The 14,371-nt window shown below is 43.6% G+C and overlaps 1 protein-coding gene across 1 annotated transcript in view; it reads left to right on the forward strand.

Annotated features, from left to right (window-relative positions):
- The window catches only part of dipk2ab (divergent protein kinase domain 2Ab), a 66,465-nt gene that overhangs the window by 46,776 nt on the left and 5,318 nt on the right, over positions 1–14,371 (forward strand). Inside the window, exon 3 of the mRNA XM_072679319.1 lies at positions 3,431–3,734. Coding sequence (XP_072535420.1) covers positions 3,431–3,734 — 304 coding nt within the window. The remainder of the gene's footprint in view (positions 1–3,430; positions 3,735–14,371) is intronic.

Below are 14,371 nucleotides of genomic sequence, written 5' to 3' on the forward strand. Positions count from 1 at the left end.
CATCCCCAACTCAACCCAAAAGTACTGGATGGAGCTTCACCATCCATCATTCCAGAGAACACAGTTCTTCCACTGCTCCACAGCTCAATGCTGGGGGGCTTTATACCCCTCTAGCCCACACCTGATATTAGGCAGCATGGTGCCAATAGGTTCATGTCTATGTGCCCAAGAGAGTCCTGTTCTATTGGCAGTGCTTCCTACAGGGACTGGGAAAGCTGTGTGTGCATTTGCTGTGTCAGCAATGGGTGCTCAATGCATTCATTAGAAGGGGTGTCCACAAACATTTGGAAATATAATTTTTTGTTTATACTGAGACTTTACTGCTGTCTGCTGGGCAGTAATGTCTGTTAATGGCACCGTGACGACTCCAGATGAAGCTCTGAATATCGTGGTTAAAATAACTGATACCCGATCCATTCAGATATGCCTGGCTCGGCCCCAATTTCCGATCCTCTGGATCCGATTGGGACATCCTTAGTGGGAAGCGTACAATTGTCCAAGATGTCTCGCTATGCTTAAGCATTAAGCTTTCAATTCTCTTCACTGGAACTAAGGAGCCTAGAAACCAACCCCTGAACCAAACCAAACCAAACACCCCACAGCATTATCCCTCCTCAACCAAACTTTACAGTCTGCACAGTGCAGCCAGACAGGTAACATTCTCCTGGCATTCAAAAAGCCAAACCCTGACCTTGTCCATCAGACTGCCAGATAGAGAAGCATGATGCCTTACACCACTCCATCCAGCGTTTGGCATTTACACCACTTGGTGATGTAGGATTGCATGCAGCTGCTCGGCAATGGAAACCCATGCCATGAACGAAGCTCCCTGTGCACAGTTGCGCTGCAGTTCAGTCAGCAGAGCATTGGAGAGACACTTCTGCACTACACTCCTCTGCACTAGACGCTTCCACTGTTCAATAATAATACCACTACAGCTGATGGAGGAAGATCTAGGAGGGAGGAAATTTCACCAGCTGACTTGTTGTTGTTGGTGCAGCGGTGTCTCCTATCACATACAGAACCACGCTGGAGTTCAGTGAGCTCTTTAGACCCACCCACTGCTTCATTAATGTGTGGGAAGGCAGACTGCATGGCTAGGGGCTTGATTTTATACACCTGCGGCAACGGGACTGAATATAAAAACACCCGAATTCAATTATAAAAAGGTGTGTCCAAATACTTTTGTCCACATATATGTATATGTATAATATATGTATCATTTTCTTACTTATTTTCTTACTAAATATGCAAAGCTATTGCAAGCCCACAGGTGAAACAAGCTTGTTGCTTGTGTTTATTAAAAAACTATCGAAGCGCTCGGCCTCTCCAAACTTTCGTGGAGCGGTGCAGCTGATGCAGCAGTTGGCGCTGTAAACTGTGCTATGCTCTGTGCTGTGCTCTGGCCTCCTGGGACTGGAAGTAAGGAACGCTAGGTTAGAGCGTCCGGCCTCCGGCGACTCCCCCAGAGACAGAGGCACACATCCCAGCTAAAGACAGCAGCTAGAGCCCAGCGCCGCAGGCTGCAGCTCCACACCGGTGGCAGGTGTGAACATGGGCACGACCGCTGCAGCGCGTGTACTGTACTGCTACTGTCCCGTAATTGTGCCCTTGAGGACAGTGCTTAACCTCGGTGTGTTCCTGGAGTGGCGTTATATGGCTGGCCATATGTTCAGCCCTTATTCAGCTTGTTAAAATTAGCTACAAAAGGTAAAGCAGGGCTTCTTTTTGTATCCGGTGCCGCATCTGTGGAGCCAAAGTATCTGAATATTAATTTTTTTTTATCAATATTGTAATTAGGACCTAAAATTGGACCTCTTTACATATCGTACACACTGGAAAAACAAGCACCTTAACGCGAGCGAGTTGCCATCGGCATGCTGCTGAGAACCTGACCATGCAGCTGTCCGCTACATGGTGACTGCTCTAGCTACATGTTGGCTACATGGTGACTGCTCTAGCTACATGTTGGCTACATGGTGACTGCTCTAGCTACATGTTGGCTACATGGTGACTGCTCTAGCTACATGGTAACTGCTCTAGCTACATGTTGGCTACATGGTAACTTTTCTAGCTACATGGTAACTGCTCTAGACACATGTTGGCTACATGGTAACTGCTCTAGACACATGTTGGCTACATGGTAACTGCTCTAGCTACATGGTAACTGCTCTAGACACATGTTGGCTACATGGTAACTGCTCTAGCTACATGGTAACTGCTCTAGCTACATGTTGGCTACATGGTAACTGCTCTAGCTACATGTTGGCTACATGGTAACTGCTCTAGACACATGTTGGCTACATGGTAACTGCTCTAGCTACATGGTAACTGCTCTAGACACATGTTGGCTACATGGTAACTGCTCTAGCTACATGGTAACTGCCCTAGACACATGTTGGCTACATGGTAACTGCTCTAGCTACATGTTGGCTACATGGTAACTGCTCTAGACACATGTTGGCTACATGGTAACTGCTCTAGCTACATGGTAACTGCCCTAGACACATGTTGGCTACATGGTAACTGCTCTAGCTACATGTTGGCTACATGGTAACTGCTCTAGCTACATGGTAACTGCTCTAGCTACATGTTGGCTACATGGTAACTGCTCTAGCTACATGGTAACTGCTCTAGCTACATGTTGGCTACATGGTAACTGCTCTAGCTACATGGTAACTGCTCTAGCTACATGTTGGCTACATGGTAACTGCTCTAGCTACATGGTAACTGCTCTAGCTACATGTTGGCTACATGGTAACTGCTCTAGCTACATGGTAACTGCTCTAGCTACATGTTGGCTACATGGTAACTGCTCTAGCTACATGGTAACTGCTCTAGCTACATGTTGGCTACATGATAACTGCAATCTTAACTGCTCCAGCTGATGTTAGCTACATGTTATCTGCTCTAGCTATATGTTGGCTACATGGTAGCTGCTCTAGCTACATCTTAACTGCTCTAGCTGATGTTATGTGGTAACGTCTGCTAATGTTATGTTAAGGTTAACTGCTCTGGCTGATGTTAGCTACATGTTAACTGCTCTAGCTGTAGTATGTTGGCACATCGTCCACTGAGGAGAAAATACCTTGTTTAAAAGACTACATTGGCATCTAACATTGTAGGTCTACTGTAAGTAGCATTAGCTTACTAGCTTTTATGAAGAGAGAGCCTGAATTACTCATTTTCCGTACCAATTTCCAGCTGCAGTTAATGGATAATTAAACTTTTGTCTTCCTTGGTGTGTTGATAAATTGTTGTACATTAATAATGTAGTCTATCAGTACTATTAATATCATAAAAGTTATTAGATAGTTCATTTGAATGTAATTTTAATCTATTGAATGTTTTTAAGATGAAAGTGTGAAACGTCGTTAAGGATAGCCCGAGCACCCAAAAACACCTCACTCTCTCTCTCCTCGCTCTGCAGAGTTTCCCTTCAGACGAAGGCTGGCCGTTTGCGAAGTACCTGGGTGCGTGTGGCCGCATGGTGGCCGTCAACTACGTGGGCGAGGAGCTGTGGAGTTTCTTTCACGCACCGTGGGAGAAGCGAGTGGATCTGGCCAAGCAGCTGATGGACATCGCCGAGCAGCTCACCAACAACGACTTCGACTTCGCCCTCTACCTGCTGGACGTCAGCTTCGACAACTTCGCCGTAGGCCCGCGGGACGGCAAAGTCATCGTGGTGGACGCGGAGAATGTGGTGGTGGCCGACAAAAGACTGATCAAACAGAGTGAGCTCTCCTTTTCCTCTTTGTCTTCACCCTGTCTGTATCGCTCGACATCTCTCCTCAGGTGTCAGGTGTCTCGTCTGACCACTCGGCCTGCCCAGGTCCTTCAATAGCATAAGTGGACAGCCTCAGGCTGTGTTTTGGAGAGCCCCATGAATCAAAACTCCATTCATTTGGAGCTTTTTGGGTGGTGCCAGGGCATTACAAGCAGCCACGCCAATACCAAATACCTGCTGATGCAGAGTATTGATATAGGGGGAGGGGCTTAACAGCATACAGCATACATTCGGTTCCCACCGCGGTTCGGACCTCACGGTTCTATGCACAAGTAGAGGAGGGGGACAACAAAAACCCTCAAATGCAAAAGGCAAGATTTGTTTCATTGGTTTTGAACAGACAGTCATGCAAAGTGTAGTGTGTTCCACCTAGTGTCTTCTAGCGCCCCCTTGAGGTGGTCAGTAACACCTGTAGAGATTTAAGCAGTAAAATGTGGACGTTAGTATGTTGGATGTGTTTCCATACACACACACACACCCCCTACAACCATGCAACCCCGCTGACCCGCCTAGCACTTGCCCAATCTACCGTGATTTCATGATTTGAAATAACAGGAAAGGCCAGAATATCGGAAACACTTGTTTATTTATTTATTTATTTTCGTTTTACTGAGTGATAACCAAACAAACACCAAAACAGTACAGTGGCGGTTCAGTATGAATATATATACCCTGCATGGACAAAAGTATTTGGACACTTGCTCATAATTGTTTCTTCTAAAATCATGGCTATTAATCCAGAGAAGAAGGCTTTCTTAAAGCATTAGCAAGGTCAGGATGTTGGATGATCACCTCCCCACCTCATCCCAAAAGTATTGAATGGAGCTCCAGCCATCATTCCACAGATCTTCCACTGCTCCACAGCTCAATGCTGGGGGGCCTTATACCCCTCCAGTCCATGCCTGGCTTTAAGCAGCATGGTTCCCATAGGTTCTATATGTTTATCTGCTCCTGCAGAGAGTCCTATTCTATTGGCAGCCGTTCTGTGCAGCGACAAGACAAGCTGTGTGTGCATTTGCACATCCATGTCAGCCATTTAAAGTAGCTGAACACATTCATTAGAAGGGGTGTCCTGCGGTCAAATCAAGTCAAATCAAGTCAAAATCTAGTAGAAAGTCTTCTTACCTGGACAGTAGAGACAGCTACTCCAACAAAAGCAGGACCAACTCCCATCCCAGTACCCCTGATTTCAGAAGAAAGCAGGAGCAGGTGTCCCAATACTTTTGTCCATATGGTGTAACATGTATTTATATACTTATATATACTTTAATGTCTATAATTATAAGATAAAAAGAGTAATAACGGTGGAGCAGTGAGGTATGGTGAGGTAGGTGTTACCCATCTGTCTCTCAGGTGGTGACATGCTGATACACACTGTGCAGTGAGGTGGTGGGGGGGGGGGGGGGGCTGCGTACACCTCTCTGAGAATTCTCTGTATCTCTCTCGCACTCTATCCCTCATACCGTTGCCCCCACACACACACACACACACACACACACACACACAGCTGTCAAACTGATGTGCCCGTCCCGCAATGACGGGACTTTCTGCCAGTTAGTCCTTCAGACTTCACTCTGGGGAAAATCTGTTCCCAGTAAAACTGCCTGATTCGCACAAACTCTGTTTCTCTCTTATTTATTAAAACTCCTTCTGACGCAATCTCTGAATAATGTGCTGTTTCAGACTCGCACACTCATTAAAGACCCTGTCTACTCATCCTCACCATTCTCCTCCAACTATTATCTGTAGGTGTTGTGATGAATTTACTCTGAACTGGCAGAGAAAGAATGACGTTGGTCTTTTCTGTGGAGAGACTGTCCAGCTACTTTTCCCGTAGTTCTCCTCAGTTGGGTTTAAGTTGGGTGGGACTAAATCTGGCCACCTGACTTGGGTGGATCAGCCAAAGAACCAATCAGTCAGAGTTAGCAATCTGTTTACGTCCCCTCCCTCGACTGGATAATTCCACTAGTTCATGGAACCTTCTTCCCCAGCACACAGCTCCTCCCTAAACGCAGGCAGCGCCTGTGTTATTCAGCGCAGGTCTGCTGGTCATACCGGCCGCAGGCTTGCTCTCGTTTCCCTCGTTATTCTCTTAAACGTGTTCGCTTTTGGTCAGTCGGGCTTCTGGAAGTTGAACCGTCTTCGTAACCTCAGTCTAACGTTTCTGCCTTTAAATTCAGAAGGTTTCTGCGATTTCTGTCACACGTTAAACAAACACAGCTGCACCACCGAGGCTGGAGCTCTTCTCCAGCTTCTTACTGGAGCTTTCCGTTCCACCTTAAATGGTGCAGAGCTGACAGGAGGCAGAATGGCACCGCTGCGCTGTTTTAAGGTGAAATTTCAGCTTCTTCATGCTGTGAGATTAGTTAGTGCACAGCGATCCTTTCGTGTTGTTTATTTCTTTAATATTCTATTTTAAGACTCTTCAAATCAGTCCGATCCAGTGAAGACATGAATCAGATGAATCAGAGTCATGAAGCGTCTCCACTGCATTAAAACATGCAGAAAACAGCTGTAATAATAAAAATACCACCGGTTTCATGATCTGATCGTCTCTGCATGGTTAGCTAGCTGCTTTCTAGATTTACTTTTAGATTACTCTTTAGTTTTTATATATATTTATATATCTGACACATTACTGCTGTCCAATGAAAACCTTGTCCGTTTTTAGTTTTCTCCATGGTTTGAACCCTGATTGTTCATTGTGTGAATAATTCTGGATGAATGGACCAATAGAAATGCTCTAAATTATTTGGAATAAAGTCAAATTCAGACTTATTTTACTTTGACTCCCATTTAAAGTTAAGAGCCTTTTTGCCGCCTTCTGTAAAGATGTATGATTTTCATTGGGCAACAACGATATATATATATACAGTGAGTCCAAGAAGTATTTGATCCCTTGCTGATTTTCTTTGTTTGCCCACTAATAAAGACACTATCCTTCTGCACTTTTAATGGTAGATATATTCTAACATGGAGAGACAGAATATCAAGACAAAAATCCAGAATATAATTTTAAAGAATATATTTTAATTAATTTGTATTTCAATGAGGAAAATAAGTATTTGATCCCTCTTGCCAAACACACTCAATACTTAGTGGCAAAGCCTTTGTTTGCAAGCACAGCGGTGAGACGTTTGTTGTAGTTAACCACAAGTTTAGCACACACACCAGGGGGAATTTTGGCCCACTCTTCTTTGCAGATCCTCTCTAAATCATGAAGGTTGGTGGGCTGTCGCTTGGCAACTCTGACCTTCAGCTCCCTCCATAGATTTTCGATCGGATTGAGGTCTGGCGACTGGCTGGGCCACTCCATGACCTTAATGTGATTTTTCTTGAGCCAATCCTTTGTTGCCTTTGCTGTATGTTTAGGGTCGTTATCATGTTGGAAGACCCAACCACGGCCCATTTTCAGATCCCTGGCAGAGGGGAGGAGGTTGTCCCTCAGGATTGTGCGGTACATGGCTCCATCCATCTTCCCAGTGATGCGGTGAAGTAGCCCTGTACCCTTGGCAGAGAAACACCCCCAAAACATTATGCTTCCACCTCCATGCTTGACGGTGGGCACAGTGTTCTTGGGGTCATAGGCAGCATTTTTCTTCCTCCACACATGGCGGGTGGAGTTGAGGCCAAAAAGTTCAATTTTGGTCTCGTCTGACCACAAAACCTTCTCCCAATAACTTGGTTCATCTTTCAAATGATCATTGGCATACTTGAGGCGCGCCTCCACATGTGCTCTCTTCAGCAGGGGTACCTTTCGGGCACTGCAGGATGTGAATCCATTGTTGCGCAAAGTGTTGCCAATTGTTTCCTTGCAAACTGTGGTCCCAGCTGCCTTCAGGTCATTTGCTAACTCCTGCCGAGTGGTTGCAGGACGATTTCTGACTGTTCTCAGCATCATTGCCACCCCACGAGGCGAAATCTTCTTTGGAGCACCGGGCCGAGGTCTGTTGATTGTCATGTTATACTCTTTAAACTTTCTGATAATTGCACCAATAGTTGTTACTTTCACATCCAACACCTTACTAATCTTTTTGTAGCCCATTCCAGCTTTGTGAAGGTCAACAATTCTGACTCTGAGGTCCTGTGACAGCTCTTTGGTTTTACCCATGTTGGAGACTTGAAATCTGTGTGATCTGTCTGATTCTGTGGACAGGTGTTTTTCACACAAGTGATTAGTGAGAACAGGTGGCTTCAGGTCAGGTAACAAGTTGATTGGGAGTGTCTAACTGGTCTGTAAAAGCCAGAACTGCTAATGAATACTAAGGGATCAAATACTTATTTCACTCCATGAAATACAAATCAATTAATATATATTCCTTAGATTTATTTTCTGGATTTTCTTTTTAATATTCTGTCTCTCCATGTAAGAATACATCTACCATTACAAGTATAGAATGATCATGTCTTTATTAGTGGGCCAACGAAGAAAATCAGCAAGGGATCAAATACTTCTTGGACTCACTGTATATATATATATATATATATATATATATATATATATATATATATATATATATATATATATATATATATATAAATAGAGCAGACAATGCAATCTTTAGTTTTAATTTCTAATATTTAGATATTAATAACCAGTAGACCAGGGGCAGCGTTTACCCCTGATTGTAGCTCCTGTAGCTAATGTTACCTTCATTTTTTTCCCTACCCTAGCTACCAGTAGACCCCTCGCAGAGTTTGACCAATAGAGAGGTTGGTTCATCTGTGTGTGTGTCCTCCAGGCTGTGTGTGTTTTGTGTGAAGGTGTATACATGCCATCATCAGGCAGTGAGGCAGATCTAGGTGGTGGGATTGTTTTGAACATCAGTGAGGTCACCCCTCAGAGTGTTAGGTCTGTCATCAAGGAAAAAGCAGGTGTGTGTGTGTGTGTGTGTGTGTGTGTGTGTGTGTGTGTGTGTGTGTGTTCGTGTCACTCACATGAAGATCGAGTATCTCCTGAATGGTGACTTGTCATGCTGCCAAATGGCTCACAGAAGCAGCTCTGTACCTCACGGCAAACTTTTCCTCAGACAGAGAGAGAGAGCACTCACAAGGTCACTCTCTCGTTCTCTTTTACCACACGCCCCCCGTCTCATTCCTAATACTCCCATTAATAGTACACGTACAGTAAGGAAGACCCTGGCTATGTGATACGCATGGTACAGGGGTTATGATTCAGTAGACTGTGATACATTGCGAGTAAAAGAAGACGGAACATTGCTACGCTATGTGGACAAAAGTATTGGGACACCTGCTTATTGATTGTTTCTTGATTAAATAGTTTTTTTCTGCTTCTGTTGGAGTAACTGTCTCTACTGTCAAGGAAACAGTACTAGATTTAGGAGGAACATTGCTGTGAGGGTTTGAATGCATTCAGCCACAAAACCGTTAGTGAGGTCAGGATGTTGGATGATCCACCACCCTACCTCATCCCCAACTCCCTAACCCCAGTACCACCATCATTCCAGAGAGCACAGTTCTTCCACTGCTCCACAGCTCAGTGCTGGGGGGATTTATACCCCTCTAGCCCACACTTAGTTTCGCGATACTTCAGTATACCGATACTTTCTCCCAGCCCTGTGTACCAGTCAGACCAGCGTTCTCCTGAGCAGGATTCATCCCAGCTCACAAATCTGCTCATTGATACAGCAGCGTGATCTGGCTCTGGCTCTGATGACAGACCTGAAACCCAAGCCTGGTGTTTCCTTTGTGCTGTTTGATCAGCTAGACAAACAGCTTAAGCTTCCTATAGTGTGTTTGGAGCCCAAAGCAGATCCAAAGCAGATCCCTCAGGGCTTTTTTGGCAGACAGTAGTTTAGTATTACTTCAAGGAACTATCAACACTATTCCAACTGTTATTCATTCCTATTCCTGTGTGAGCTGTGCAGCATCCGGACACTCCTGAAATCTTCTGATTCAGTTCAGTTTTATTAATAGAGGCTTTTTTACTACAAATGTTGTCACAAAGCAGCTTTACAGAGATCCGGGTCCGAGCCTCTTTTGAGCAAGCTAGTGGCAAGGAAAAGCTCCCTTGGGTCGAGAGGAAGAAACCTTGAGGGGAATCAAGACTCAGAAGGGGAACCCATCCTCCTCTGGTCGACACTGTAATAAAAAATAATAAAACTGAATTAAGAGTAAAAAAAAAAAAAAGGTAAATGTGGCGTCAAGCCAAACAAGATAATAAAGTCCATGCAGTCCATGCTAATGTGTTTTACTGACAGATGAAATCCTAATGAGTCACAGTCGCATTTGTATAAATTAATGTGTGGAGAAAACGAATGCTGTGGAACATTATTGTTAGTATAATAATTGTGAATATAATATAATAATAATATAATAATAATAATATTACGTGTTAATATAATATTAATATGCTGTGCCATATTATTGTTAGTAGTGTTGATACAGTATCGGTGCCGATACTGGCACTTACACACCTCCAGATTACTCCAGCTTTTTTTAGGCAATCAGTATTAAGCAAATGTACACAGTAGGATAACCATCAAATTTCATTCCATGCCTAACAACTAGGGACGCACCGATACCCCTTTTTCCTTTCCGATACCGATACCAGATTTTCAAGTGGCACTTACACACAGTATCGGTATCAGCAATAGAGAGCACCAATAATATGAAGCCTACTGACGCTGTACTTTTATTTATTTAGAAAATTTAGAACATAGAAGGGTTTAATTTGTATACTTTAGAAAAAACTAAAATTTTAACAACCAGTAAAGCCAGTCATAAACATTTATCATTATAGTTATATATAAAAATATATATTGTGTGTGTGTGTGTATATGTAAAATATATACAAACTCAGAGAGTATCCGAATAGTAGTTTTTAAGAATCTGTGGCTACTGATGCGTTTTGTCTGCTGTGTGTCCAGAGATGTATAGTAAGAAAGTAGAACTAATTTAGGAACGTCTTCAACGTCCCTAAATTCAGCCATGTCCCTCCACTGCTGCGTTCTCTCTTCACTGGCTTCCTGTAGCTGCTGCCCACATCAGATTCAAAACACTGTCTCTGGCCTACAAAGCCAAGACTGGACCAGCCAGCCCCTCCGTACTTGATGGCGATGGTCAAAAGCCGATCCTCACCAGGGGCCCTTCCAGCTTAAAATACGGCTCGGCTCGACCCACCATCCTTTAAGATCCACGGAAGACGAGCGTCCAGACTTTTTTCTGTCCTGCACTGAAGTGATGGAACGAACTTTTACCCTAGGTGTCCAAACAGGTGTCCAACGCTCACTGTCTTCAAATCCAGACTGAAGACCCTCCTCTTCTGAGAGTACTCAGGCGAAGAGAAGAGTATTATGGTCTCCATATTGACTTGCGTTTAGTAGAGTCTAAGATTAGAGGAGCTTTGAATTATTAGTCTATTCTAACTAGCTTAGGTTTTTCTTGGGTAAATAGCAAAGCACTTTTGTAAGTCGCTCTGGAGAAGAGCGTCTGCTAAATGGCCTAAATGTAATGTAACTACTTCACTACAGTTCTTAAGACAACAATCAGCTGTCAAGATCGGCTAAATCAGGCGATGGCATGTTTCAGTCTATACCAATAAATAGGCGATTGATTTTGCCAACTCTAAAGAAAAAAATAATAACGACTGAATCAACGAATATCCAAAATTCTTCTGTTGTTCAAAAAGTAGATCAGTATAGAACGATAGTGTGAGATATATTACCTACTTGTTGCTCTCCCAGCTTTTCCACTGCTGAATAAAACCTCTGCTGTCTGAACTCTAAATAGGGCAAAAGGGTTTTTCATGCAGAATCAAGAAAGAACCACTTTTGGTTCATTTAAAAAAAAAAAAAAAAAAAAAAAAAGTAATAGATGGTTGTTTGAGATGAGATGTGTTGGCATGACGACCCTTTTTAAAGTTTAAAGAGCCTTTAAATAACAAAGGTAAAGGTGCACGTATTTGTCACTGTACAGCGAAATGTGTCCTCCGCATTTAACCCATCTGTGGTAGTGAACACACACTCACACACACACTAGTGAACTAGGGGCAGTGAGTACACACACACAACCAGAGCGGTGGGCAGCCAACTTCAGCGCCCGGGGAGCAGAGAGGGTAAAGGGCCTTGCTCAAGGGCCCAGTGGCAGTGGCAGCTTGCCGAGCCCGGGGATCGAACCCACTACCTTGTAATCAATAGCCCAGAGCTCTAACCGCTGAGCCACCACTGCCCCTAATGTAGAAGGTTCTTCACACTCACACACCTCCATTTCCAATGGTGATTCTTTAGGGAACCATGACTAGAATCAGTCCGGGTCATCTAATCCGGTTTTACTCAAAGCGTTCGTCATTATTTCTGAAGAAAGCCAGCTGGGGACACGAGCTGAGGTGGCGCTGGTGCTGAGGGGCCTTCTGGGGTCGGGATATTTGGGTAACTCGGCTAAGCGTGAAGAGTTGCAGCCGCTTTTTAGCGCTGTACAACACCTCCATGCTTTTCTTTTCTTTTTTTTCTTGATCTAATTTTGAACGCTGTCTCTTTTTTTCTTCTTCTTTTTTCTTTCTGCCCCTAAACCCCCCCCCCCCCCCCCCCCCAAAAAAAAAACAGCCTTCGCCTCTACCGCTACCCCCTCCTGTGTGTTCTGCGGATTAGAGAGAAAGAGAGAGAGCAGAAGAGACCAGGATGGGGTTTGGGAGGGGGGTTGTCTGGAATATTGGTTGTGATTGTGTCTGACACTGGAGCTCGTTTGAATTGGAAATCAGCGAATTTGGCTTGCAAAATTCGGCTGGCGTGTTTTGAGGGGGGAATTAAGGAGCGCCGGTGTTCTTTGAATCGAGAAAATTTGAAATTTTTTGCCTCTATTCTAATCATTATCCTTGAGAACATATGCGCACACACACACACGCAAACATACAGCCGCTTCGAGTCTTCTTTCTTGCTGGTTGGTCTGGAGGCTAATGGAGCAGATCTGAGTGTGGAGGCCAGGAGGATGTGGAGTCTAAGATGCTGAAGGTACAGAATGCTGTTAAAGACGCTCACCTTAAAGCTGGCTGATTGGTTCGAACCACTCAGCCATGTGTTCTGAGGCCTCCTGTTGGCTGTGATTGGTTCCAATCACTCAGCCATGTGTTCTCAGGCCTCCTATACTGGTAATTGTCTACTGGACAATGACCATTGGTGAACATTTTCAAATCTTGCCACATGTTCTCAAATGGATTGATTGGTTTCAAAACGCTTTCACTGTAGCTTTGGGTCGTACCCTTGGAGTCGCCGTCCTGTTGAACTTCGATCCCAGGAGTTTGACTCCATCTGTATTTAAGCTTAAGCTTAAATGTGGTTTTGGGATGATGAGCGGTGTTGGGTTTTCACTAATTGTTGCAGACAGCTATGTTATTTTTTTTGTCTTGACCCCCCCCCCCCCCCCCCCTTTGTTTGAACTTAATACCACCTTAATACCTTTCTAACCCAGCCAAGTTCTAACCTCAGCCTTTACAAAACTAACACGGTATTATTTTACATCCAGAGTCCAAGTTATTTTACCGTAGTGTTCATTGGTAGCCTTTCTTACATAAATTGTGCCGTAAGAGCCAATGGTAAAGCACTTTTACTGGATCAGAGGGCAAAAAAATCCCAAAAAACGCCTTTTTTTTTTATTTTTTATATTAATGTTCCCCTAACACGTCATGGACTACTTTTTGTTTGTTTACTTTATGGCGTTTAGCAGAAGCTCTTCTCCAGAGCGACTTACAAAAGTGCTTCACTGTTTACTCAAGAAAAACCTCAGCTAGTTAAATAGACTAAAAATTAAAGATCCTCTAATCTTAGACTCTACTAAACACAAGTCAATATGGAGACCATAATACTCTTCTCTTCGCCTGAGTACTCTCAGAAGAGGAGGGTCTTCAGTCTGGGTTTGATGATGGCGACATATCTAAATTCATGACCGCCAATCTCAACTCAAGTCCATTTGAATTCCAGGTTTTAACACTACAAAATGTGGAACTGGTCAGGGGTAAATTCGCACTGTGTAATTTAATCATTAATAACTACAACCAAAAACAATGATTTGACAATATTATTTTTGTAATAACCTGTCAGTATGAGGCACATCCATCTGTAACTTTAAATAATACCTAAAAAATAATACCTTTAGTACCTAGTCTGTAAAATCTGCTGAATATACCGATCGGCCGTAACAGTATAGTACAGTAGTGATAGTCCTGATGTAAACCTTTGAGCAGTGGTTTAGATTAGTGATTACTTTTCAGTGGAACATCCAGAACGTGCACCTTCTCCAGCATTGATTGATGCGTAGCAGCTCAGGCTAAAGCTAAGATTGAGCTGTTTGTGATGAAGGAGATTCTAGGGGTACGTTAAGCTTCTTAGCTGCTGATTATGAGTTATTCGCCCCCCTGGGCTTTTCGCTCTTATTGATTTTGTTGTTGTGTTAATGCAACTCCGATGAGTTTCTCATCGCTGAAAATGTTATTTATTTGCTCTTGCAGCCTTCTTTACAAAAAAAAAGCATTAAAAGGAAGCTGTATAGAGAGAGGCCAATTTACTGTTTTTATTAGCAGAGCAACTGGCTCATAATTGCCTGAGTGCAGCGCCGAAATGAAATACTGCT

Source organism: Salminus brasiliensis, chromosome 5 (genome assembly GCF_030463535.1).
Source record: "Salminus brasiliensis chromosome 5, fSalBra1.hap2, whole genome shotgun sequence".
NCBI lineage: Eukaryota > Metazoa > Chordata > Actinopteri > Characiformes > Bryconidae > Salminus > Salminus brasiliensis.